This window comes from Serinus canaria, chromosome 22 (assembly GCF_022539315.1).
Source record: "Serinus canaria isolate serCan28SL12 chromosome 22, serCan2020, whole genome shotgun sequence".
Lineage (NCBI taxonomy): Eukaryota > Metazoa > Chordata > Aves > Passeriformes > Fringillidae > Serinus > Serinus canaria.
Genome location: NC_066335.1, coordinates 924058 through 948854, shown reverse-complemented (window position 1 = coordinate 948854; position 24797 = coordinate 924058). Strand labels below are relative to the sequence as shown.

Sequence of the window (24797 nt, the reverse complement as noted above, 5' to 3'; positions counted from 1 at the left end):
TGGGGGATTCTGGGGAGGTTTGGGGAAGGTTTTGGGGAGGTTTTGGGGGAGTTTTGGGGAGGTTTTGGGAAAGTTTTGGTTGAGGTTTTGGGGAGGTTTTGGTCTCTCCCCCCCGGTGCTGAGCTCATGGAAAAAGCTCCAGCGGGGCTAAAAAAGGATAAAACCGGAGCCGTTCCCAGGCGGGGGGGCCGGGCCGAGCTCCCCCTTCCCCTCCCCGGGGAGGCTCCGCTGGGAACAGCGCAGGAAATGGGGGAGGGGGCTGGGAACGGGGTCAGGGCCGTGGGAAATGGGGATGGGGGCAGGGGGAGGGCTGAGAATGCCGTGGGAGGAGGGGGAGCCCAAGGACACCCCTAGGGGGAGAGGGACCCCCATTTCTGCTGGGGACCCCACTGCAGAGCAGGGAGGAGCTCGGGGACCCCACAAAGGTGTGGGGGGGACTCCTGGGAACCCCGAGTGGGGGAAGATGGAATCCTTGGGACCCCCCAGTTGGGGAGTTGGAGCACTGTGTCTGCCGTTGCGGATGGGGATGGGAACTGGGGACCCCAAATTTTGGGGGGGGGAGGGACACAAACCCCGGGTCCCCAAAGGGGGCTTTGGGCGGCTCCTGGCGCCCCCTGGCGGCGGTACCAGGGGTGGAGAATGCGCATGCGCCGCAAAGGTTTGGAAACGGGGTCCTTCGGCTGCATTCGGCCCTTTCCGGATTCTTTCGGCTTTTTCCGTCCCTTTTCATTCTCTTTCGGCTCTTTCCGCCTGCACTCGGCCCTTCCCGATCTCGCTCGGCCCTTTCCGCTCTCATTCGGCTCTTTTCGCCCTTCCTCGGCCCTTTCCGCCTCCCTTCGGCTCTCTCCGCTCCGCCCCTCAGCGCCGCCGGTGCCATGGCCGGTGGTTGCGGGTCGCCGCCTGCTCCGTGCTGCCCGGGCCGGGCGGCGATGCCCTCTCCATGCTGCCAGGGCCGCCTGGCCGTGCCCAGCGTGCACCAGAGCCTATCCGAGATGGACTTCGAGAGGGGTCCGGGGGGTTCCGGGACTGGGGGCGGGAGTGCCGAGTCACCGGTACCGGGGGAGCTCCGTGTGGGGTACCCGGTACCGGAGGGGCACAGGGGGATCCCCGTGTGCGTTACCCGGTACCGGAGGGACACCGGGGGGCTCTGGGTAGGGGTGGGGTAGCGGAGGAGGCACGGGAAGGGCTGTAGCGGCGGTACGGGGGGCTCTGGGCACCGGTACCGGGCAGGGCCCGTGGCTGAGGTGGCCCCGCTGCCCGCAGGGATCTGGGCGGCGGCGCGGGACGGGGACGAGGCGCGGGTGCTGCAGCTGCTGGAGCGGCGAGGGGACCCCGCGGAGCCCGACCTGGCGGGGTACACGGCACTGGTACACCGGGGGCACCGGGAGGGTACGGGGACACGGCCCTGGTAGGGGGGCACCGGGGGTCCTGACCGGGTACATGGCCCTGGTACGGGGGGCATGGAGGGCACGGGGGTGTTTGGGTCCCACCCTGGTGGGGAACGCGGCCCTGGCACGGGGGTCCGGATGGGGTACGAGGGCACGGGGGGTCTTTGGGGTCGGTCCTGCCCGGGCACAAGGCCCTGGCACCGGGGTCCCGGGGGTCGCGGTGAGCCCTGAGGCAGCGCCGTGCCCGCAGCACTATGCCAGCCGGAACGGGCACCTCGGCGTGTGCCGGCTGCTGCTGGAGCGCGGCGCCCCGTGCGATGCCCGCACCCCCGGCGGTGCCACCCCGCTGCACCGCGCCTGCTACTGCGGGCACCGCGCCGTCACCGAGCTGCTGCTGGCACACGGAGCCGACCCCGCCGCCACCGACGGCGACGGCAGAACCGGCCTGCACAAGGTGGGCACCGGGGGGCACCCCAGGGCCGGGGGGCACAGGGAGATCCTAATGCCAGGTGGGGGCACAGGGGATGCCAAAGTGAGGGGGGGGAACAGGAGGGCCCCAAATGCTCGGGGGGGGCCCAATGCCGAAATTTAGAGGGGCAACAGGGGGCACCCCTTGCCTAAATTTGAGGGGGCACAGGGGGACCCCAACACCACGGGGGGGGTCACAGGGAGCACCCCCTGCCCAAATCAGGTTGGGGGCACGGGGCTCCTCCTCTGCCAGGGTGCCCGTGGGTGGCTCTCGGGTGCCCGTGTTCCCCCGGGGTTGACACCGGTGCCCCCCCAGGCCGCCGAGCAGGGGCACCGCGAGCTCTGTGCCCTCCTCCTGCGTCAGCGCCCGGCCCTCGCTGCCCTCCGCGATGCCAGGGGCCGCAGCCCGCGGGATGGGGCGCACCCTGCCGTGTGGGACCTGCTGGACACCTGAGGGGACACAGAGGCGACAACCGGCCGCGGGCACTGTAGCGGGCCCGGTGCCCGTCCCGGTACCGCCGGTGCCACTTTCGTGTTCCGCTTACACGCCCCACCCACCGCCCGCCCTCCCAGCCAATCACCTCCCACCTTTCCCCTGTAACCCGGCCTCCCTTCCCTTGCAGCCAATCAGCACCCGCGGTGCCTTTAAGGGGCGGGGTTTCGCGGTGTAAACAGCCCACGCGGGTGGGGGGGCATTTAAAGGCGCCGCGTCCTTTTTAACCGGGACACCCCCCCCGCGCGGCACCGAGCACATCCTGGTACAGATATAGAATCTTTATTAACCCATCTGACAAAAAAATAACCCAAAAAACCCCCTCCGTGAAATAAAAATTCCACGGTCGGGTTCACAACTGGGGCGTGGGGGGAAGGGCAGAACCGGGAGGGGGAGGCCCGGGGCCCCCCCCCCCCCTCCCCCCATCCCCCCGCGGCCCGAGCTCCCCAAAAATACAAATCAAACCTGAACAATAAATAGGAATTCCCCAGGGGGGAGGAAAAGGAGGGGTTTGCATAGAGGAAGATTTAATAAAAAAAGGGTTTTTTTGTTGTTTTTTTTTCCTGGCTTATTATTAATTATTAATTATTATTATTATTAATTAATTATTATTATTATTTCTAAAATCTCCCCGCAGAAGGAGCTAGGAACTGATCGTCGAGATGTGATTAACAAAAATAATTCAACCTTCTCCCAATAACTTACAGGAGTTCACCCAGGGGGAACTTTTGTGCTTATTTTTGGTTTTCTGGGGTCAAGCTCTGATCCCAAAAAACCCCAGGGGGGTTTTGGGGGGACCCTCAGCCCCCTCCTGCCTGTACAACTTTGGTCACTAGCACTGTGTCACCCCAAAATCCAGATGCCAAAGTCAGACCCTAAAATCCAGACCCCAAAGTCCTGACCCTAAAATCCAGACCTTAAAGTCCAGACCTCAAAATCCAGACCCTAAAATCCCCGGGCCAGCAGGGAAGGGGCTGGGATTTATCCAGGAGACCCCAAAAACACCAGAGAGGGGCCAGGATTCCCATCCCAGGATATCCCAAAATGACGGAGGAGGCCCCAAGGGGATGGAATTCCCATCCCAGGATGGGTAGGAGACCCTAAAGTGATGGAATTCCCATCCCAAGGATCCCAAAGGTTTGGGATGTCCATCCCGAGGGTCCTGGCAGGGTTGGGATGTCCATTCTGGGATTCCTGGAAGGGCTGGGGTTCCTGGCAGGATTGAGGGGTCCATCCTGGGGTCATGGCAGGGTTGGGATGGACCCTGGAAGGTTTGGGGTTCCTAGAAGGTTTGGGATGGACTCTGAAGGATGAGATGTCCACCCCAGGGTTACTGGAAGGGTTGGGCTGTCCATCCCAAGGGTCCTGGAGGGGTTGGCCTGTCCATCCCGGGATTCCTGAAAGGTTTGGATGGACCCTGGCAGGGGTGGGATGTCCATCCTGGGATTCCTGGCAGGGTTGGGATGTCCATCCCAGATCTGCTGGCAGGGTTGGGATGTCCATCCCCAGGGTCCCCACGGCGGCACACCGAGACCCGAAGCTCCCTGAGCCGTCGGCGCCGTGCCCGCGCCGCTCCGTCCATCCCAAACCGAGCCGGCCTGGAACAGCAGCAGCAAATCCCAGCTCCTCCATCCCCACCACGCCTCCTCCTCATCCTCCTCCTCCTCCTCCAGCGGCTCATCCTACCGGGAAAAGGTCCCTGCACCGGGCACGCCGGGCACGCCGGGGCGCGCCGGCGCGGCCGGGGTCAGATGGAGTTCTCCAGGCCACTGTGGTTGCTCCGGCGGTTCAGGCAGTTCCTCTCGTTGAGCAAACTCGTGGTCTCGTCGGCCGGCGCCGGCGGCTCCGGCTTCTCCGGGATGGCCGGGTCGGCTTTGGGGGCGGCGCTGTCGGGGGACTGGGGACAACTGTCCATGCGCGAGGCCAGCAGCCCGTTCTGGTACTCCTGCCGCGTGATCTGCGCCGGGAGAGCGGCGTGGGAGAGGGCAAACGGGGGCATTCCCATCCCAGAATGGGGCAGGGATGGAAATCCCATCCCAAAATGGGGCAGAAGACCCCAAAGTGTTGGAATTCCCATCCCAAAATGGGGCCTGGCTGGAATTCCCATCCAAAAATGGGGCTTTGATGAAATTCCCATCCCAAAAAAAGGTGGGAGATGCCAAAGGGCTGGAATTCCCATCTTAAAATTGGACAGAAGTCCCCAAAGTCTTCTTTGGGGTTTCTACCCAAACGAATTCCCATCCCAAAATGAGCCTCACCAGAGTCACTTGCTCATCCCAAACCATCCAAGAAGACCGAAGGGGTTGGGAATCCCATCCCAAAGGGTTCCCTGGCTCTGATGGGCTGGGAATCCCATCCCAAAGGGTTCCCTGGCTCTGATGGGCTGGGAATCCCATCCCAAAGGGTTCCCTGGCTCTGATGGGCTGGGAATCCCATCCCAAAGGGTTCCCTGGCTCTGATGGGTCAGGAATCCCATCCCAAAGGGTTCCCTGGCTCTAATGGGTTGGGAATCCCATCCCAAAGGGTTCCCTGGCTCTGATGGGCTGGGAATCCCATCCCAAAGGGTTCCCTGGCTCTGATGGGCTGGGAATCCCATCCCAAAGGGTTCCCTGGCTCTGATGGGCTGGGAATCCCATCCCAAAGGGTTCCCTGGCTCTGATGGGCTGGGAATCCCATCCCAAGGGTTCCCTGGCTCTGATGGGTTGGGAATCCCATCCCAAAGGGTTCCCTGGCTCTGATGGGCTGGGAATCCCATCCCAAAGGGTTCCCTGGCTCTGATGGGTCGGGAATCCCATCCCAAAAGGTTCCCTGGCTCTGATGGGTCGGGAATCCCATCCCAAAGGGTTCCCTGGCTCTGATGGGTCAGGAATCCCATCCCAAAGGGGTCTCCCGGCCCAGTTCCATCCGGGAACGCTCACCTTGACGAACTGGAGGTCGGTGAGGGCGCGGACGCTGAAGTCGGCCACGTACTGCGCGCCGCCGGCGTTGAGCTGGTTGTTGCTGCCGCTGACGGGCGACGAGCCCGAGTCCGAGCGCTCGTGGTAGCTCAGCGAGGCCGAGCGGTTCAGGCCGCTCATGTGGGACGGGGAGCGGATCTCTGTGGGGTTAGGAAGGGTTGGGATCGTCCTCTGGTCTTCCCGACATTCCTCATCCTGGTTTTTCTACCCATCCTGAAGAGCTCATCCCCTTAATTTGGGTTTTTTGCCCCGTTCTGAAGGCAGAATTCTTTGGGTTTTTGGAATTGCCTTGTGGAGGTTTAGGTTTAGGTTTAAGGTGGGATTGCAGAACTCTTCCTAACAATGCAGATTTAACAAGAATCCCACTCTCCACAGGGAAAAGGGGTTTAACTTCTGGAATCCCTAAACCTAAACTTAAAGCTAAATCTCTGCTGTCCCCAGGACACCAGTGAGGTTTGGAACCTCAGGAATTTCCCATTCCCGGCAGCAGCTCCGACCCAGGGATCCTGGGAAGGTTCTGGAGATGCTCACCAGATCCAGGAGGAGGGCTCAGGGCCATCACCCCATAGTAGGAAAAGGCTCCAGCCTCGAACTTCATGCACTCCTTGCCAGCCTCCACTTCCACCTTGCCCTGCGGGAAAAACAGTGTCAACCCACGTCCAGATCCCAAGGGATGAGATCCCATGGGAACTGTCCAAACCCCAACAGCTGAGGTTCCACAGGAATTATCCAAATCCCTCAGGAATTCCCCAAGCCCCAGGGGCTGAGGTCCCTCAGGAAGTCCCTCACCTGCAGGATGAGGATGAAGTAGTCGGCTGGTTTGTTCTTGCAGTACAGGAAGTGCCGCGGGGATTTCTTGTTCTCCTCGTCGAACTTCAGCTCCTGGATGACGTCGGAGTATTTGAGGAGCCGCAGCAGGATCTTCTCAGAGATGTAGTTGGGGGTGAAGAGGGTCACCTCTGGAGAGGGGGTAAAGGTCACAGATGGTTTTAATCCCTCCAGCTGGAAGTGAATCTCCATCCTGGATGGTCTAGGAGACCCTTGGGGACTGCAATGCCCACCCTGGAGGACTCCAAAGGGTCACAATGTCCATCCCAGGAGTCCCAAAGAAGCCATCAAGACCCAAGGGACCAGGACACCCCTCCCCAACCTTGTCCCCTCCCATTTTGGGTGGGATGAACACAACAAAAAGTGGGACAAGAGCCAAAATTTCTGCTGGAAGTGACCAGAGGGGACACAAGGACTTTGTGAGCTCCTTCAGCTCCAAGATCCTCCAGTCCCCTGGATGTCCCAGCCCTGGGATGTCCCCAGAATGTCCCAGCCATAGGATGTCCCCAGTATGTCCCAGCCCTGGGACATCCAAACTGACCGGTGGACAGGAAGCGGTGGGCAGCCAGCAGGAGCTGAGGTGACACCTTGACCTTCAGCTCGTTGTCGGGGTCCTTGAAGGCCGAGAAGTCCCGTCGGTTCTTCTGGTTGCACACCCTCTTCCTGCTGCGGTTGTCAACTGCAGGGAACAGCAGGGTCACCTCCAGGGGGACCACCAGGAACCCCCAAAATGGGATTTGGGGAGGGGCAGAGCCCCAATACCTACTGTAGGTGTCAGACTCGTCCAGGATCTCTGACTTGATGATCTCCTCGATGACGTCCTCGAGCGTCACCAGCCCCAGCACCTCGTAGAAGGGGTCGCCCTCACCCTCGTTGTTCACCTTCTGCACGATGGCCAGGTGGGACTTCCCTGTGGACACGGGGGGGGTTGGAATGGGACAGCCCTGAGACGTCCCCAGGGTGTCCCCAAGATGTCCCAAGCCAGGGACATCCCCAGGATGTCCCAGCCATGAGAGGAGCCCGTGATGTCCCAGCCCTGGGATGTCCCCAAGATGTCCCAGCCCTGGGATGTCCCCACCCTGCGATGTCCCCATGAGGTCCCAGCTCTGGGACATCCCCTGGATGACCCAGCCCTGGGATGTCCCCACCCTTCAATGTCCCCAGGATGTCCCAGCCCATCCCGTCCCTCCCTGGAGCAATAAACTCATTAAAACCTAAACGAGCCCTTGGGCTGGGCTCCCTCCCAGAGTAATGACACTAATTAAGCCTCCCAAGGTAATGACACTAATTAACTCCATTAAAGCTGGGGAAGAGGCGCCCTTGAGGCTGAAGGCACCTTGGGGTGTGGGATGGGCCTGGCATTCCCAGGATGTCACTGTCACCACCAGGAATTCTCTTTCCCCCAGATCCCTCTGCCAGGCTGATCCCATCCCCGAGGGGACACTCCAGATCCACCCCAAACCTGCCCTGATCCCAAAACAAATCCCCTCTATCCTCAGCTGAGTGTCCCCACCGTGTCCCCCTCCATCTCCACCCCAAACCTTCCCTCCCTGATGTTCTCCACTCTTTAATTCCAGCCTCCACCAGCTCCTGGGCACTCAGGAAAAGCTGATTTTAGGGAAATTTTAGCTGATTAGGAAAATCTGGGATTTTAGGGGATCCCAGATCCCCTTCTCGCTCCTCCCTCGCCCACAGGGCCAGGAAAAGTTGGTGCCTGGAGGGCTGAAGAAACAATTTCATCATTTCTCATGGGGCCACCTGGGTGGGGACAGGTGGGGACAGGCGAGGTGGGACAGGTGAGTCAGGATGAGCGGGACAGGGAGTGGCTGTGGCAGAGCAAACACGGCCAAAGGGCACCAGGGAGACCAGGCTGGGGTCACCATGGGGGGGGAGACACCCCAGGAACCCAAAATGGGGTCTGGGAGGAACAGCCTGAGGGACAGGGAGGTCCCCATGGGGTGTTCATGGAATTCTGGAGTGGCTGGGAGGGACCTTAGGGCTCATCCAGTCCCTCTGTCCCAGGTGGCTCCAACCTGGCCTTGGACTCTTCCAGGGATCCCAGCTGCTCTGGGAATTCCATCCCAGCCAGGAATTCTTTCCCAAAAATCCCATTAAAATCCCCATTCTTCCATTTGGAAACAATTCCCTGTGTCCTGTCCCTCCATCCCTTGTCCCCAGTCCCTCTTGAGCTCTCCTGGAGGGTTCTGAGTTCTCCTTGGAGCCCTGCCCTTCTCCAGGGGAACATTCCCAGCTCTCCCAGCCTGTCTCCAGAGGGAAATTCCCCACTCAAATCCTCGAGATGGGAAGGAATTGTCACCCCCAGGGCAGCACCTGTGACCTCCCCACAGCCCTGGGGCACAGCTCAAACCCCACAATTAGCACAACCACCTAATTATTCCCTCTCCTGCCTCTGATCCAGGTCCTGACCGGGCCAAGGATGTCCTGAACCCACCAGGAATTTGTGGGGCTCACCTCCAAAACCCCAACCCCGCAAATTCCCGGCTCCCGAGCTGGCGGTGGAAAAACAACAGGGCTGGGATTTGTGCCCGGAAGGAAGGAAGGAAGGAAAGAGGGAGCTTAAATCCCTTAATCAGGATTGGGGCAGGGAAAGCCTCTGCCAGCAGCCAGGATAACCCCAGCCCCAGCAGCAGCTCAGCACTCACTGGTTTTGGGAACTGGGCTGGACTGGGACCACGTCTCCCAAATGTTCCCCTGTCCCTGGAGAGGTTTAGGAAGCCCTAAATGTCCCTGGAATGTGGCAAAAGCTCTGGCTGAGCCTTCCCCAGGAGCTGAGCTTCGGGTCACAGCTGGGAGCTTCCCTTCATCCCAAAGGAACTGTGGGGTCAGGCTGGGAAAAGACCCTAAAAAGGGCAAATCCCACCTGGGAGCTTGCCTTCATCCTGTTCCTCCTCCTGCTGCTGATTTTTGGGAAGCAGAGTGAGGATGAGGATGGAGCTGGCTCCAAGCACCCCTGACTGTTGCCAGCTCCAGCTCAGAGGAGGGAGCCAAACCCAAATCCAAGAATCCCAGAGATTTTCCAGCACTTCCCCAAAAACGTCTGGGGCTGAGCCTTAAAAACAAGGAAAACATTCCTGGTATGGAAAAGTTCCAAATGCAGGAAGTCAAAATCCCCAAATTTTGGGACCAAAAGGAAGAATTCCTTCCCAAATCCCACCTAAACCAGCACACGGGAATCCTGGAATGGTTTGGGTTGGAGGGGACCTTAAATTTGGCGACCTCCTGCCTGTCCCCGAGCTGTCACTCGCTCCCTTGGGTTTGTGGCCACTCTGGCAGGGCGAGCTCCAACTCTGGAGACCAAAACCCCCCGGAATTTCCCTCCCAGCACCTCCACAAGCCCCTCCTCACCCTTTTTGAACTCCTCCAGCATGGCGTCCAGCTTGGTGTCGTGGAAGACCACGTGCACGGGGTGGTTGTAGAACTTGGTGATGGTCTTGAGGGGCGTGCAGTCGTCGGGGTCCACGAAGGCCAGGTCCTTGACGTAGAGGATGTCCATGATGTTGGACCTCTCGTCCTCGTAGACCGGGATGCGCGTGTAGCCGCTCTCCATGATCTCCGACATGGTGTTGAAGTCCAGGATGGCGTCGCTGTTGATCATGAAGCAGTTCTGCAGCGGGGTCATCACGTCCTCCACCGTCTTGGTGCGCAGCTCCAGCGCTCCCTGGATCATGTTGAGCTCCTCCCTCACCAGGTCGTTGTAGGGCTCCGTCACCTTCAGCATCTCCACCAGCTTCTCCCGGTTGTACACGGTGCCGATCTCCTGGCCCAGGATGCAGTCCAGGAGCTTGCTGATGGGGTAGGACAGCGGGAAGGTCACCAGCATGAAGAACTTGGTGACCACGATGGTGTTGGCGCCCACGGCCAGCCCGTGCCGCGAGCACAGCGCCTGCGGCACAATCTCGCCGAAGATGACGATGCCGATGGTGGAGGCCACCACGGCGCCGATGCCGGAGCCGATCAGGTCGTCCAGCAGGATGGTCAGCGTGGTGTTGACCAGCACGTTGCCCAGCAGCAGCGAGCAGAGCAGGTAATTCCCTTTCCTGCGGATGGGCTCGATCCTGCGGGCGTAACGCTTCTCCTTATCGGTCCCACAGTTCTGCACGATCCTCAGCTCCATGGGATCCAACGCCATCAACCCCAAGTTGAGCCCGCTGAACATCCCCGACAGCACCAGCAAGCCCGCGATCAGAATCACCTGCAACCACAACGGCAGCAGCGACTTCTTCTCCTCCAACACCACCACGTGCCCGTCGGGCCCTTGGTGCGGCAGCCAGGGCTGCCCGGGCCGCCGCTGCGAGCACAGCACGTAGGTCTTGGCCCTCTCGTCCTTGCGCAGCGGCTGCACCCGCACCCGGAGCAGGGCCGAGGTGTCGCGGGGCTCGGCGGGGCCGGGCCGCACCACCAGGTCCTGCGAGCGCTCCTGGCACGTGGCGTTGCCGCTCGAGGCGTTGCCGCCCGGCCGCAGCTCGGCGAAGGCCACACGCTCGGCGGCGCCGGGGCCCAGCCCCAGCCCGTAGAGCCGCAGCAAGGCCTCGCTTCCTTCCGTGAGGCGGATCGGCCCGCGCTCGGCCGCCCCCGCCGGTGCCACCGCCGCCGCCGCCGCCGGTTTGGTGCTCTCCTCCAGGCGCAGCCCCAGCACTACGGTGTCGGCCGCGGGGACGGCGCCGCCGGGCAGCGCCAGCAGCAGCAGCAGCGGCGGCAGGAACGGGCCCGGCGAGAGCGGGGTCCCCCCACAGCCGCCGCCGGCGCCGCTGCCGCCGCCGCCCGCCGCCATGTTGGGCACTGGCGGGAGCGTCACGCACGGGCGGACGCGCCCGCGCGGTGACGTCACACACAGAGGGCACGCCCCCTCAGGGAACGGCAGCCAGTTGGGCACGCCCCCTGGTGGTGACGTCACTCCGTGCACGCCCTGGATGGTTCAATGAGGTCACGCCCTGGGGTGGCGTCATACACGGAACTGGACCCAGCACGAGGAGAGACCCTCTGGCCACGCCCCATAATTCAAAGGCCACGCCCTCAGCAGTGGCGTCATGCAGAGACACGGCCCCTCCCCACGGCGTGTAGAGAAACTCTTAAAGAGATACGCCCCTGCTGTGACGTCACACACAGGACCACTCCCCCGGTCGCTCGTCTGGCCGCACCCCCTCGGTGACGCTTTTGATGTGACGTCACACCCCGCAGCTGGACAAGCGGCCCTGGGGGCAACTGTGCGGTGACGTCACCTGTCGGACCACGCCCACGCTGGGGGAGTCACACTGCTGGGGGCACAGGGACGCGCCCTGTGTGACGTCACTCGAGCCGGGGTGGTACCAGGACCTCGGGTGATGGCACTAGGACCCGGGAGAGGGGAGGTCACCCAGCTCAATGGCGGCTGCCATCACCAGGCTCTAGAACTACATTACCCATCACCCCCTCGCAACTCCAGTTGACAGACAGCTCATTTGACTAATCGAAATTGGTGCTTCCCCTAGTGGGCAGGAACAGCGGTGCGTGCCAGCCAATGGGCGCGCGGGGCGGGCCGCGGCGCGGCGGGGGAAGATGGCGGCGGCGGGCCGGTGGCGGGCCGGGCTGGCCCTGCTGGCCGTGGTGCTGCGGCTCGGCGGGACGGCGGCCGAGCAGACCGAGGAGCACCTCAAACGCGAGCACTCACTGTCCAAACCGTACCAGGGTGAGCAGGGAGGGCGGGCGGTGCTGGCGGACGGTGCCCGGTGCTCGGTGCCGGTGTCCGGTACCGACGGTGCGTGTGGGCCGCAGGTGTGGGCTCGGCCAGCTCGGGGCTCTGGGACCTGCTGGGCAACGCCATGGTCATGACCCAGTTCATCCGCCTCACCCCCGACGTGCAGAGCAAGCAGGGAGCCGTGTGGAACCGAGTGGTGAGCGGGGGGCACCGGGGAGAGCGGCGGGAGCGGAGGGGACCGGGATGGGATGGGATCCATGGGATGGGGTGGGGGAGAAAGTTGGGATTGGGATCAGGGCAGGATAGAGTTGGGGTCAAGACTGGCACTGGGACAGGGTTAGAGTTAGGAGAGGGAGAGGGTCGGGATCAGGATTGGGATTGGGGCAGGGTTAGGAGAGGAATTCCCAAATTGGGAATGGGATTCCCAAAGCAGGAATCGGATTTTTCCTTGGAATTCCGGCTCCCAAAAAACCGCCGGGACTCCCTCGGAGCACGGAATTAATTGGTAGCTAACTAATAATTGCAATTAGCAGCTGCTGCTGAGGTTTTCCTGCTGCTTTCCTGGATTTTGTTGGAGTCGCTCCCTCAGTGTTCAACCCTTGGGTGACAACCAGTTTCCTGGGATGAATGATGGTTTTTTGGGATTAATTACCCAGGATTCCGTGAAGGAGGCCCAGGGGATGGTGGGTGTGGAATTAAGGAACGAGGCATTCCCGAATTTCCCACTTTTTCTCCTCTCTGCCAGCCCTGTTACCTGCGGGATTGGGAGATGCAGGTGCACTTCAAGATCCACGGGCAAGGCAAGAAGAACCTCAACGGAGATGGATTCGCCATCTGGTACACCAAGGACAGGATGCAGCCAGGTAAACACCGTCCCTGCCTCGGGACAGGGGCTTGGGGACACCTGGGACACCTTGGAGAAGGCTTTGGGGACACCTGGGACACCTTGGACAGGGCTTGGGGACACCTGGACTCATGGAAAACATCCATGTGGATGGGACTGGATGATCCTGGGGACTTGAGGACTTTCCCAAACAAATGACAAACTTCTTCCCTGAGTTTCCCAACCTTATCCCAATTTTTCTTTTCCCCTTCCAGGACCTGTTTTTGGGAGCAAGGACAACTTCCTGGGGCTGGGAGTGTTTGTGGACACGTATCCCAACGAGGAGAAGCAGCAGGAGGTGAGAGCCACCAGTGTCACATGCAGCTCTTCATCCTCAGAGCTCCTTCCTCCTCTTCCTCTTCCCATTCCTTTTCCACTTTTTTTTTTTTTTGGTCAGGAAAATTGGGAGAGGATTTTTGAGCTGAGCTCCAAAAAATCAAAAAAAATTTCCAAAAAGGTCAAAAAGAGCCCCAAAAAGGACAATAAGAGATCTAAAAGGTCAAAAAGAGCTCCAAAAGGTCATAAAGATCTCCAAAAAAAGATGAAAGAGCTCAAAAAAAGTCAAAAAGAGCTCCAGAAGGAGCCTCCAAAAGGACAAAAAGTCCTGTAGAAGGTCAGAAAGAGCTCCAAAGAGGAGAAAAAGGAAATTTTCCAGGATTGTGGGCCCTGCTGGACTCTGTGACTGTGTTGCTCTCTCTTGCTTTGTGCTAATCCTGGAGGGCAGGCTCAGAAGAGGAGGTACAGCCCTGGAAACCAGGTACTGCCTCCTGCTGTCCCAGCTGGAATTCCCCGTTCCCACATCCAGGAACCCCTGGGGGAGCCGGGAGAGGCTGCGTGGAGCGGGGGCTCGGTGCCGGATCGGTGGGAGATGATCCCGAGGGATGGACTTTGGGGTCATCCCGGTGGTTTTTGAGGAGATTATTTGGGGTTTGGGATCCACAGAGATGGAGTTTGGGGTCATCCCGGTGGTTTCTGAGCAGATTATTTGGGATTAAGGACTTTGGGATCATTCCAGTGTCGTGTTGAGCAGATCCCTGGGGGTGAAGAGCTTTGGGATCATTCCCATGTTGCTTGAAGGCCTTTGGGGTCATGGTTGGAGAACTTTGGGATCACTCTGGTCTTGCACTGAGCTGACTCCTGTGGGGGAAAGGATTTTGGGATCGTTCCAGTTGGTTGGAGAATTTGGGGATCATTCCACTGTTGTGTTGAGCAGATCTCTGTGGGGTGAAGGACTTTGGGATCATTCCTACGTTGGTTGGAGAATTTTGGGGTCACTCTGGTCTTGCACCCAGCTGACTCCTGTGGGATGGAGGACTTTGGGTCATTCCAGTGTTGTTTTGAGCAGATCTCTGTGGGATGAAGGACTTTGGGGTCATTCCAGTGTTGTTTTGAGCAGATCTCTGTGGGGTGAAGGACTTTGGGGTCGTTCCCACGTTGCTTGAAGGACTTTGGGATCGTGGTTGGAGAACTTTGGGATCACTCTGCTCTTCCACCGAACAACTCCAGCCCCACCTCCCCTTCCCGGCGTCTCCCCGCGATCCCAAACCTCCTCCAGGATCCCAATCCCAGTTTTTCCCCCCCGGGCAGCGCGTGTTCCCCTACATCTCGGCCATGGTGAACAACGGCTCGCTGACCTACGACCACGACCGCGACGGGCGCCCCACCGAGCTGGGCGGCTGCACCGCCATGGTGCGCAACCTCAACCACGACACCTTCCTGGTCATCCGCTACGTCAAGAGGAGGCTCACGGTCGGTCTGGGGTCTCCAGGTGGATTTGGGGCTTCCAGGTGGGATCTGGGTGGGTTTGGAGGTTCCAGGTGGGATTCCCGAGTGGATTTGGAGGTTCCGGGTGGGATCGCAGAGTGGATTTGAGGGTTTCAGGTGGGATTCCTGAGTGGATTTGGGATTCCCCAGTAGGATCCAGAGTGGATTTGGGGGTTCCAGGTGGGATCTGGGTGGGTTTGGAGGTTCCAGATGAGACTCCCAAGTGGATTTGGGGTTTCCAGGTGGGGTTCCAGAGTGGATTTGGGGTCCAGGTGGGATACTCCAGTGGATTTGAGATTCCTGAGTGGATTTGGAGGCTCCAGGTGGGATCCAGAGTGGATTTGGGAGAGGCTCAGGTTGTTCCTCGGCAGGTGCTGATCGACATTGACGGCAAGCACGAGTGGCGGGATTGCATCGACGTGCCTGGCGTGCGGTTGCCCCGTGGCTACTACTTTGGGACATCCTCAGTCACTGGGGACCTGTCAGGTACGGCCTGGAGGGGTCCAGGTGGGGCTCCCAGGTGGATTTAGGGGGTCCAGGTGGGGTTCTCAGGTGGATTTGGGGTTTTTTGCAGACAACCACGACATAATCTCACTGAAGCTGTACCAGCTGACGGTGGAGCGGACGCCAGAGGAGGAAAAACGGGATCGGGAAGTTTTCCTGCCCGTGGTGGACAACCTGAGGCTGCCAGGAAGTGAGTGGGGTTTGGGAAATCTCCCATCTCAAAATCCCATCCCAAAATACCACAGTCCCAAAATCCCAACCTCCCAAACCCCAAACCCTGTTCCTGCAGTGGAGGCGCCACTGGATCCCATGAGCGGCCTGGCCCTGTTCCTCATCCCCAAATCCCAAACTCCCACGCTCTCATCCCAAAATCCCAGACCCCAAATTCCCCAACCCCCAAACTCTCAAACCCCTGTTCCCACAGTGGAGGCACCGCTGGAGCCCATGAGTGGCCTGGCCCTGTTCCTCATCGTCTTCTTCTCGCTGGTGGCCCTCGTCTTCGCCATCGTCATCGGCATCATCCTCTACAACAAGTGGCAGGAGCAGAGCCGCAAGCACTTCTACTGACCCCTAACCAACCCCCTGGGGTAGCCCACCCCGGGCTAGTGGTGGCCACATCCCCGTTGCCACCCTTGCCAGGGTGGCCCTAAAGGACGGTGCCAGCCTGGCTGAGGGGTGCAGAGACTTCTCAGCACTTCTGTTGTTGTGGCCACCAGAGACTTCCCAGTTGCCACCATCTGGCTGTGGCCACCAGAGCCTCACCCAGGCTAGTGGTGGCCACATCCCCATTGCCACCTGTGCCAGGGACCCCCCAAAGGACAGTGCCAGCCTGGCTGAGGAGTGCTGGAACCCTGGCAGAGACTTCCCAGCGCTTCTCCTGTTACTGTGGCCACCAGATGTCTACCAGATGAGCTCCTTCTTGGGCTAGTGATGGCCACATCCTGATTGCCACCAGTGCCAGGGCATCAAGGACCTCCCAAATCCCTGGCACGGGGACGATGCCAGCCCAGTTGAGGAGTGCAGAGACTTCCCAGTTGCCATTGTCCAGCTGTAGCCACCAGAACCCCCCTGGACGAGCCCCTCCGGGTGCTGCTGCTGCTTTTTCCAGCTGGATGAACTGGAAGAGCCCCCTCCTCAATTTTGGGGGTCCCCCTGCCCGTTTCCCAGCATGTGGCCACCCCTGCATGTCATGTCCTGGGGCCACTCCTACCTCAGGGACTGCTAGCCACAGCGGTTGCCCAGCTTGCCCCGGGGTCACCCTGGGCACTCAGGGGTTGGGATGGCATCGCCCTCCTCGCCAGGATCCCAACCCTGCACCCTTCCAGGATATGCCCACCCAGGACAGGTGGTCCTGGGGGGGGGTTTGGTGGCCCCTGGGCTAGGAGAAGACTTGGGGGGGTTGTCCACGCTGGCACTGGGGAGCTGGGAGCTGTTTCCAAGGAGAGTTTTCCTGGAGTTTTGTGTTTTTGTCGTGCTTGGGCCCACGGGGAGGGGTCTCTGGGGGTCCCAGCCCCATTTCTCGTGGTCCCAGTCCATGGGGAGGGTCTCTGGAGGTCCCTGTCCCATTTCTGGGGGTCCCAGCTCCAGTTTTGGGGGGATTTGTGTGGGTGGTGACTCGTGGGGACAGCAGAGATCATCCACAGCATTGGGTGGTATTTTTACCAATTTTATTTTGTCCCTTACCTTGGGCAGACCCCAGGGGATTCCCCGCCGGTGTCCGCCCTGCCCTCGGGGGATGCTCTGTCGGTGTCCTCCGTCTGTCCCTCCCTCTCCGCATCCCACCAGCATCGGGCGCAGAGGCGCGGGCGGCGCTCCCACCTCCCGGGCCGGGCCGGGCCGGGCCAGTCACGGCGCAGGGGCGGTCCCGGGGCTCTGGTACCGGGCTGGGGGCGACTCCAGGACACTCCCGGGGCTCCGGTGCCGGGCTGGGGGCGACTCCGGGACACTCCCGGGGCTCCGGTGCCGGGCTGGGGGCGACTCCAGGATACTCCCGGGGCTCCGGTACCGGGCTGGGGGCGACTCCAGGACACTCCCGGGGCTCCGGTGCCGGGCTGGGGGCGACTCCGGGGCGCTCCCGGGGCTCCACCGTTGCTCCCATCGCTCCTCCCATCGCTGCAGCTGCATTAAACCCAGGGCACCGGCACACGCCTTTTATATTCCAAGCAAGCCCCGCCCTCTCTCCGATAGCCAATAGGAAATTAGTGACGTAAAACAGGTGAGGGATAGCGTCACGGCCGTTTGTGATGTCATAATAAAGGGGTGGATACAGAAGGAGAGAGCGATCTGATTGGTCGGTGTGGGGTAGGGGTGGGGCCATGGTAAACCGGGGATTTTGGGAGCATCTCCAGGTGTTCCCGGTCCCTCCCGAGCTCACCTGGAGCCCCTTCAGGCCCTGGAATGTGCTGGAAGCTCTTCCTGGGGATCTCCCTGGATCCTTCCCTTCTCCAGGGGAACATTCCCAGCTCTCCTAGCGCGGCTCCAGCTCCTCTGGGCTCGCCCCAGCAGCTCCACCAGCTCCAGGTGGGCTCCCAGCCCTGCAGGTGGGGTCTCACCTGAGCGGGGCCGAGGGGCAGAACCCCCCGGAGCTGCTGCCCGCGCTGGGGCTCGGCCCAGGGCTCCTTTGGGGCCCCTCCAGCCTCTCACCCACCCACACCGTGCCCACTGCCGGACTGCGGAGATGCCACCAATTATAGCAAATAACCAATCTCACGGTATTTATGTTGATTTTCAGCCCTTTTGGAGCTGCCGCGGTCGCCCCGGGTCCGACATTGCAGCCCGGCCCCAGCGCCTCTCCCGCCACCCAAAGTGAAAACCTCAATCAATCATTTTTGGGACTGAACCCCATTGGCTACCGCCGGGTGGGGGCGGGGTTTACCGCTATATAAGGGACGACAAGGCACATTTCCCTCTGAGTCGTTCCTGCTGCCCATCAGCCACGCTCCTGCCATGGCTGCCGCTCTCCAGCCCCTCCGCGCCCTCAGCCGCGCCGCCATGGAGCCTCGCCCGCGCCGCCTGCACCTCAGCGCTGCCCGGTACGGCCGGGACACCGGGGGATGTGCGGGGATGCTTGGGAGGGAGCGGGGAGCAGCGCCCGCCGCGCTCCGCCCGTCCGGCGCGCTGAGGGCTGTGAGGGGGGAGGCCCGGCCCGGTTCGGTTCGGTCCCCGGGCCGGGGTCGCGGCCCGTTTGGCCCCGGCGGTTCCGGGGGCAGCGGGCGGGCCCCCAGCGGCCGCAGTGGGAGCTGCAGGCTGATGAAATCCCGCGGCCGCCTTGCGTGGGAGTGCGGGGCTGCACCGGCACGGGGAGGGAGATCGCCTCGCAGCGGGGCTGAGGGGGACAGAGACCGCCCCTCACACCGGGGCTCCTCCGGGGCCGGCCTGAGGGGAACGGAGATACCCCGGGGTGAGAGGGACAGAGATCGCCTCACACCGGGGCTCCTCCGGGGCCGTGAGGATGGAGACACTCCTGGGCTGAGAGGGCCAGAGACCCCTGAGTGAGAAAGGAGACCACCACCCCCTCTTCTTGATTATTCATTGGCTTGAGGGGGGCAGAGACCCCAGGACATTTCCTGGGCTGACAGGGACAGAAACCCCCGAGCATCCCACCCTGCTCCAAACAATGTTTGAACAACATTCCCAGGGTTGCACAGGGCAGGATTTTGGGGTGTAATTAGTGATCCTGGTGGGTCCAGCTCGGGATATTCCTGTTCTGCCCCATTTGTCCCCAGCTTTGAAGCTGGAACGGAGCCTAAAACGTGACTGAGCACAAAGGTGCCAAAGGCCCTGATAAAACACGAGGGATGGAGCCTTTTCCTCCTGTTTTCCTGCTCCATCCTGCCCGGGGCTGGCAGCGGGGGCTCGGGGCTGTGCTGACCCTTTGCCCGTGCAGGGGGGACGCCGTGGTGATCTCGGGGAGGAAGCTGGCGCGGCAGATCCGGCAGGAAGCGCGGCACGAGGTGCAGCAGTGGGTGGCTGCCGGCAACAGGCGGCCCCACCTGAGCGTGGTGCTGGTGGGGGAGAACCCGGCCAGCCACTCCTACGTCCTCAACAAAACCAAAGCAGCGGCTGATGTGGGTGAGTGGGAGGCTTCCTTCCCTAAAAACGCAATTTGGTTGGTTGGGAATCCTCGATGCCAGAAGCTTTTTTTGGGATGCGTGCACCTGTTGGTTTTTTGGCTTCACCCAGAATTTGATTTCTTGTGGCTGCCAGTTGTACTGGGGCCTGGTTAGGTGTGATCAGTTGGATTCTTCAGGGCAGGACTGGGGTTTTTCCAGAGCCATGAAAAGCACAGGAGGGGATTTTTGGCCTCCTTTTCCCATCTGCCTGGGACACAGCTCCTATTCAGCAGCCTTGCTGCCCCCTGGCTCCATCCTGCAGTCCAAGGTCCTGCTTAGGGTCAGGGCAATAAATTGTGTCATTTTACTTGGGTCTGAGCAGCTGAAGCTGCTTTTTGAGCTGGGACTTTGAGGCAAACATCCCTTTTTTACTGTGTCCAGAGGGGCCTCTCAAGCCATGTGGTTTTTCCATGGTAGCAGCTTTTGCTTGGGTTTCTCCCTGCTATGGCAGGGTCCCAAACCCCCTTTCTCAGACCACCAGCACCATAAAATCATCCTGAACAACAAATCCCAAGGCTTGGGAAGGTTTCTCCAGCCTGGGAGCTGCACAAACCCTTCCATGCTCTGCGTGCACCTCCCAGATTTAGCCAGGCAACAAAGCAGGGTGGAAAATGCACAAAATGTGGGAAAATCACTCTTTTGTGCCTCACTGACACCGTGGATTTGGTGATTCCAGGGATCAGCAGTGAGACCATCCTCAGGCCAGCCTCCATCACCGAGGAGGAGCTGCTGGAGCTGATTGCCAAACTCAACAGTGACACGGCCGTGGACGGGCTCCTGGTGCAGCTTCCCCTGCCTGGTGAGCAGCTCAGCTCCCCTCCTGCATTCCCAGAAAGCTTCCAAGGTTGCAGGAAGGGGCAGCACGGGGGGGACCCTGCCCTGATCCTCCCCCTCAGCAGCAGCTGCCCGCAGGGTTCAGTCTCTGGCAGCTATTCCTGGGTGGGAGTATCAGCTTCCCCAGCTGGGTGTGTGTGGCCTTGGGCTGCCTGATAAGTCCCCTCAGTGTGAGCAGGGCTGGCACTGCAGAGTGCTGCCAGTGCCCTGTGCTGGGAGCTGCAGCAGGGGGGGCTGGGCAGAGTCAGGCCCCATGAGCTGGAGGGGCTGAGCTGGGGCTCAGGGTCAGAGCTCCAGTTTGGGGCTGCAGTTCCAGCTCAAGGTTCGAGCTCAGAGCTCCAGTTTGGGGCTGCAATTCCAGCTCAAGGTTTGAGGTCAGAGCTGCAGTTTGGGGCTGCAATTCCAGCTCAAGGTTTGAGCTCAGAGCTCCAGTTTGGGGTGACAATTCCAGGTCAGGGCTCAGGGTCACAATTTTAGTTTGGGGTCACAATTCCAGCTCAAGGCTCTGGGTCAGAGCTCCTGTTTGGGGTCAGAGCTCCATCCCAGGGCTCGGGGTCAGGGTCCCAGCTGGCAGCACAGCTGGCAGCCCAGCCCAGCTGTGGCCCTGCCCCCTGAGCCCCTGCCCTCCGCAGAGCACATCGACGAGCGCCGGGTCTGCAACGCCGTCAGCCCGCACAAGGACGTGGACGGGTTCCACGTGCTCAACGTGGGCAGGATGTGCCTGGACCAGGACTCCATGCTGCCTGCCACACCCCGGGGCGTCTGGGAGATCATCCAGAGGACAGGTGAGAGCTGGTGATTTGGGGATTCCTGGGAATTCCAGCTCAGGACACCAGGGCCAGCGTGGCCATGGAGGTGATTGTCCTGTTCTGGGAGGGCCATCAGAGCCAGGGAGGGGATTGTCCTGTCCTGGGAGGGACTTCAAGGACAGCAGGGCCAGGGAGGGATTGTCCTGTCCTGGGAGGGACTTCAAGGACAGCAGGGCCAGGGAGGGGATTGTCCTGTCCTGGGAGGAACATCAGGGACAGGGAAGGATTGTCCTGTCCTGGGAGGGACATCAGGGACAGGGAAGGATTGTCCTGTCCTGAGAGGGACATCAGAGACAGGGAAGGATTGTCCTGCTCTCTTCTGGCCTGGGGTGGCCTGAGCTCAAAACTCACCCAGTTTTGGGGTGTCTGTGTAGGGCTCCCAGGGATGTCCACGGAGGGATTTTGGGGTGTCTGTGCAGGGCTCCAGGGTGGGATCAGCCATCCCTCCTGGCTCAGGGCAGCGTGTGAGGCTGTGATCTGTCCCCTGCAGGGATCCCGACGCTGGGCAGGAACGTGGTGGTGGCGGGCAGGTCCAAGAACGTGGGCATGCCCATCGCCATGCTGCTGCACACCGACGGCAGCCACGAGCGGCCCGGAGGTAGGACAGGGGGCACCTCGGGGAAAGACCTCACATCCCTCCCTTTGAACCTCCCACAGCACTCCCAGCAGTTCCCTGGTGAAACAATCCTCAACGTGGTCTTGGAATCCTGGAATTCCAAGGTCTCCAAGGTGATGAAATCCATCCATCCCTCAGCCATGGGCACCACAGCCTCCAGTGCCACTTCCACACGTGTTCTGAGCACTTCCAGGGGTGGGGACTCCTCCCTTTCCCTGAGTGGCCTCTTCCAATATTTTATAACCTTTCCATGATGTTTTTTTTTCCTTTTTCTTGCCCCTATTTCAGTTTTTCTCTGTAAGAGCTTTGTTATTTTGCTTTTTATTAAAACTTCTTTGTTTCCAGCACTACCTGAGAACCCCTCCTGCTGATTTGATGTTGTTCAGGGTAGCTGAGCTATCTCAGGTGTGCTGGGCCCTCTCAGAGCTGCTCAGACCTGGCTCAGAGTCACACCTGGGTGTCCCTTGTCCCCGCAGGTGACGCCACGGTGACGATCTCGCACCGCTACACGCCCAAGGAGCAGCTGAAGCAGCACACCATCCGTGCTGACATCGTGGTGGCAGCTGCAGGTCAGGGGCTCTGCAGGGCTGGGGCTGCTCCTGCTGGGAATCCCGGCCCTGGAATGGTCTGAGGGGCTCCTGGGGTCTCCTGTGGTTGGGGCAAAAAGCAGCCTGAGGTTTTGGGGTTCTGCCTCTGGAATGGGGAGCTGCACCTGGCAGGGGGGCCTGGGCACAGCTGGGGAGTCATGGAGTGGGTTGGGGTGGGAGGGAACCCAGCAGGATCCTGGGTGCAGTCCCTGGCTCTGCACAGGCACCCCAAAATCCACCCTGGGAATGTTGGGATCAGGGGAATCGGGATAGATTTGAATTTCTTAGGATGGTTTAGGTTAACTTAAAATTCCTGAATCCAGTAGTTTTGGGAAGCTGGAAATCCCAAAGGGGTTGGAACATCCTGGCAATGCTGGGCTCAGGGGGAAGAGGAGCCCCCCTGAGGGTGAGGTTGTGTTTTCCAGGCATCCCCAACCTGATCACGGCCGACATGATCAAGGAGGGGGCGGCCGTGATCGACGTGGGCATCACCCGGGTGCAGGACCCCGTCACAGCCCAGCCCAGGCTCGTGGGGGACGTGGATTTTGAAGGTGAGGAGAGCTCAGGATCAGCTCTTTAGGCTCAGGATCAGCTCTTTAGGCTCAGGATCAGCTTTTTGGGTGCTGGGGAGGGGACAAAGCCTGGTTTGTGTCACTGAGCTTGAGGTGCATCCATGTCTGCCTACCTCTGCTCCATCCCTGGGCTTGGGTTTGGCATTTCTGTGCTAGAAAACAGCTTTTAGGCCTGGCTTTTAGGCCTTGGTGCTACCTGGCCCAGCTTTTTGCTGCTTTTGGGCCTGGTTTTGGCACTTGTAGATCTCTGTACTTTTAGGCCTGGCTTGGTGCTTTTGGGCCCAGCTTTTTGTGCTTTTAGGTCTCGTTACTTGTGCTTTTAGGCCCAGCCTTTTTGGTACTTTATGGCCTGGCTTTTGGCCTTTTCCTGCCTTGGTGCTTTTCCAGGCCTTGGCCTTCACACCCAGGCTGGGCCTTGCCTCTGTCCAGCAGGGAAAAACCACCCAGACCCCCTTCCTAAAACCTTAATCCCGACAGAACCTGCGTGGCTTTAGGCTGGGGAGCCTGGCCCGGCCCTTAAGCCGAGCTTTTCCCCTCAGGGGTGAGGAAGAAGGCGAGTTACATCACACCAGTGCCCGGCGGCGTGGGGCCCATGACGGTGGCCATGCTGATGAAGAACACCATCATCGCTGCCAAGAAACTGCTGAAACCCCGCGAGCTCGAGGCTCTGCCTGCCTGAACAGAGCCAGGCTTAACCAGGGGTCCCTCAGAGCCAGGCTTAACCAGGGGTCCCTCTGAACACCACCATTGCTGCCAAGAACCTGCTGAAACCCCGGGAGCTCGAGGCTCTGCCTGCCTGAACAGGGCTGGGCTTAACAAGGGGCCTCTCCAAGCCAGGTTTAATGAGGCCCCCCTTGGAGCTGGGCCTAGCAAGGGGGCTCTCAGAGCTCAGGGCCTGGTGAGGGACCCTTGGAGCTGGCCTTAACGAGGGGCCCCTCAGAGCCAGGCCTAAGCAGGGCCCCTCAGAGCCAGGCCTAACCACGCCATTCCAGCCTGACTCCCCGACAGGCCGACAGAAAATGCAATATTTGTTATTTATTGTCCTGCACGTGGGGCCTTTCCCCACTGTGAGGTCACAGGTATTTATTGGCTGGGCTGGGATTACCCAAACTCCTCCTGCTTGGCCTTAGAGCTGGGATTATCCACGCTCCTGCTTTGGTTTTGGGCTGGGATTATCCACACTCCTCCTGCTTTGTACCCACACTCCAGCTTTGTGTTTGAGCTGGGGTTACCCAGACTCAGCTTCGTGTTAGAGCTGGGGTTACCCAGACTCAGCTTTGTGTTTGAGCTGGGGTTACCCAGACTCAGCTTTGTGTTAGAGCTGGGGTTACCCAGACTCAGCTTTGTGTTTGAGCTGGGGTTACCCAGACTCAGCTTCGTGTTAGAGCTGGGGTTACCCAGACTCAGCTTTGTGTTTGAGCTGGGGTTACCCAGACTCAGCTTTGTGTTTGAGCTGGGGTTACCCACCCTGATCTTGGCACTCCCAGTTCCCCCTCAGGGCTGGATCTGTAGTTTAAGCTCTTCTCTAGAGGAATTACTTGAACAAAAAACTAAAATTAAAGCCATACTTTAGTCCTGGGCCTGTGCAGGCCCTGGGCTGGTGTAGCCTGTTCTAGAGTGCAGCTAGGCTGGGCTTTTCTTGCTCTTTGGATTGAGGGTGAATTTTTTAAAGCCTTTTTTTGTAACCAAAGAACAGCTGGGGGTGGGGGAGCTTTCCTGCCCTGGGTGTAACGTGTGAGCAGTGCAGGCTGCCTCAATAAAGTGTGAGAAGACCAAAACATTTCCTTTTTGTGCCCTGGAATGATGACTATTTATAATCATTTGATAGAATTTTCTAATAATTTATAATATTTAAATAATATGGTTATTGCACTTCTGGAAAGGAGCAGGGCTTGGTTTGTTATGTCTATATAGAATGACATATCTTAATATCAATATATAATTATATATATTGATATAATTATATATTTTTATATTTTTATATATTCTATCTGGTTTATATTTCTATAGATAAATATATATATTTTATATAATTATATAAATATAATATATATAATCATATATACTTCTATATTTTATATATAAATATATAATTGTTTAAAAATATAATTATATAAAATATATTTTTATATATAAATTAAATATAATTATAGATAGATAGTTATGTATTTTTAAATGCATATCTATAAAATAATTTATGATTTTTAGGGTTCCTAAAGGCTGGAGGTGCCCCAGCCCCTGGAGGGAACTTTGGGGTTCCCGGATGAAGCACAGGAGAGCTCAGGCT

At 59.5% G+C, this 24797-nt stretch overlaps 4 protein-coding genes across 7 annotated transcripts; 3 read left to right on the top strand and 1 right to left on the bottom strand.

Moving 5' to 3' along the window:
• Positions 1-503: 503 nt before the first annotated feature.
• On the top strand, positions 504-2901 carry ANKRD39 (ankyrin repeat domain 39). Its single transcript, XM_030230468.2, has 4 exons — positions 504-1008; positions 1264-1367; positions 1639-1842; positions 2173-2901. Exons 1-4 carry the CDS (start codon positions 876-878, stop codon positions 2308-2310), a joined length of 579 nt encoding a protein of 192 aa, XP_030086328.2. The 5' UTR covers positions 504-875; the 3' UTR covers positions 2311-2901.
• A 154-nt stretch (positions 2902-3055) lies between these two features.
• Positions 3056-11081, bottom strand: CNNM4 (cyclin and CBS domain divalent metal cation transport mediator 4). Of its 2 annotated transcripts, XM_050982801.1 has the most exons (7): positions 9501-10982; positions 6901-7044; positions 6676-6813; positions 6096-6265; positions 5838-5937; positions 5268-5446; positions 3056-4306 (listed from the first exon to the last, which is right to left on the bottom strand). In XM_050982801.1, the coding sequence occupies exons 1-7, from the start codon at positions 10924-10926 to the stop codon at positions 4097-4099; spliced, it is 2367 nt and encodes a 788-aa protein (XP_050838758.1). In that variant the 5' UTR covers positions 10927-10982; the 3' UTR covers positions 3056-4096. The 2 variants fall into 2 exon arrangements, with proteins under 2 accessions (XP_050838758.1, XP_050838757.1); XM_050982800.1 differs by lacking the exon at positions 3056-4306 and having other exon boundaries at positions 4845-5446; positions 9501-11081.
• A 572-nt stretch (positions 11082-11653) lies between these two features.
• On the top strand, positions 11654-16435 carry LMAN2L (lectin, mannose binding 2 like). 2 transcript variants are annotated; one of them, XM_050982804.1, is made up of 9 exons: positions 11654-11820; positions 11907-12025; positions 12575-12692; positions 12928-13010; positions 13437-13469; positions 14300-14461; positions 14848-14962; positions 15051-15170; positions 15405-16435. In XM_050982804.1, the coding sequence occupies exons 1-9, from the start codon at positions 11691-11693 to the stop codon at positions 15545-15547; spliced, it is 1023 nt and encodes a 340-aa protein (XP_050838761.1). In that variant the 5' UTR covers positions 11654-11690; the 3' UTR covers positions 15548-16435. The 2 variants fall into 2 exon arrangements, with proteins under 2 accessions (XP_050838761.1, XP_030089268.2); XM_030233408.2 differs by lacking the exon at positions 13437-13469.
• Positions 16436-17846: 1411 nt separating this feature from the next.
• MTHFD2 (methylenetetrahydrofolate dehydrogenase (NADP+ dependent) 2, methenyltetrahydrofolate cyclohydrolase) lies at positions 17847-24290 on the top strand. 2 transcript variants are annotated; one of them, XM_050982803.1, is made up of 8 exons: positions 17847-18012; positions 18867-19051; positions 19769-19891; positions 20559-20711; positions 21226-21333; positions 21828-21920; positions 22364-22489; positions 22988-23111. In XM_050982803.1, the coding sequence occupies exons 1-8, from the start codon at positions 17927-17929 to the stop codon at positions 23002-23004; spliced, it is 891 nt and encodes a 296-aa protein (XP_050838760.1). In that variant the 5' UTR covers positions 17847-17926; the 3' UTR covers positions 23005-23111. The 2 variants fall into 2 exon arrangements, with proteins under 2 accessions (XP_050838760.1, XP_018780683.1); XM_018925138.3 differs by having other exon boundaries at positions 17848-18012; positions 23050-24290.
• The last annotated feature ends 507 nt before the right edge of the window (positions 24291-24797 follow it).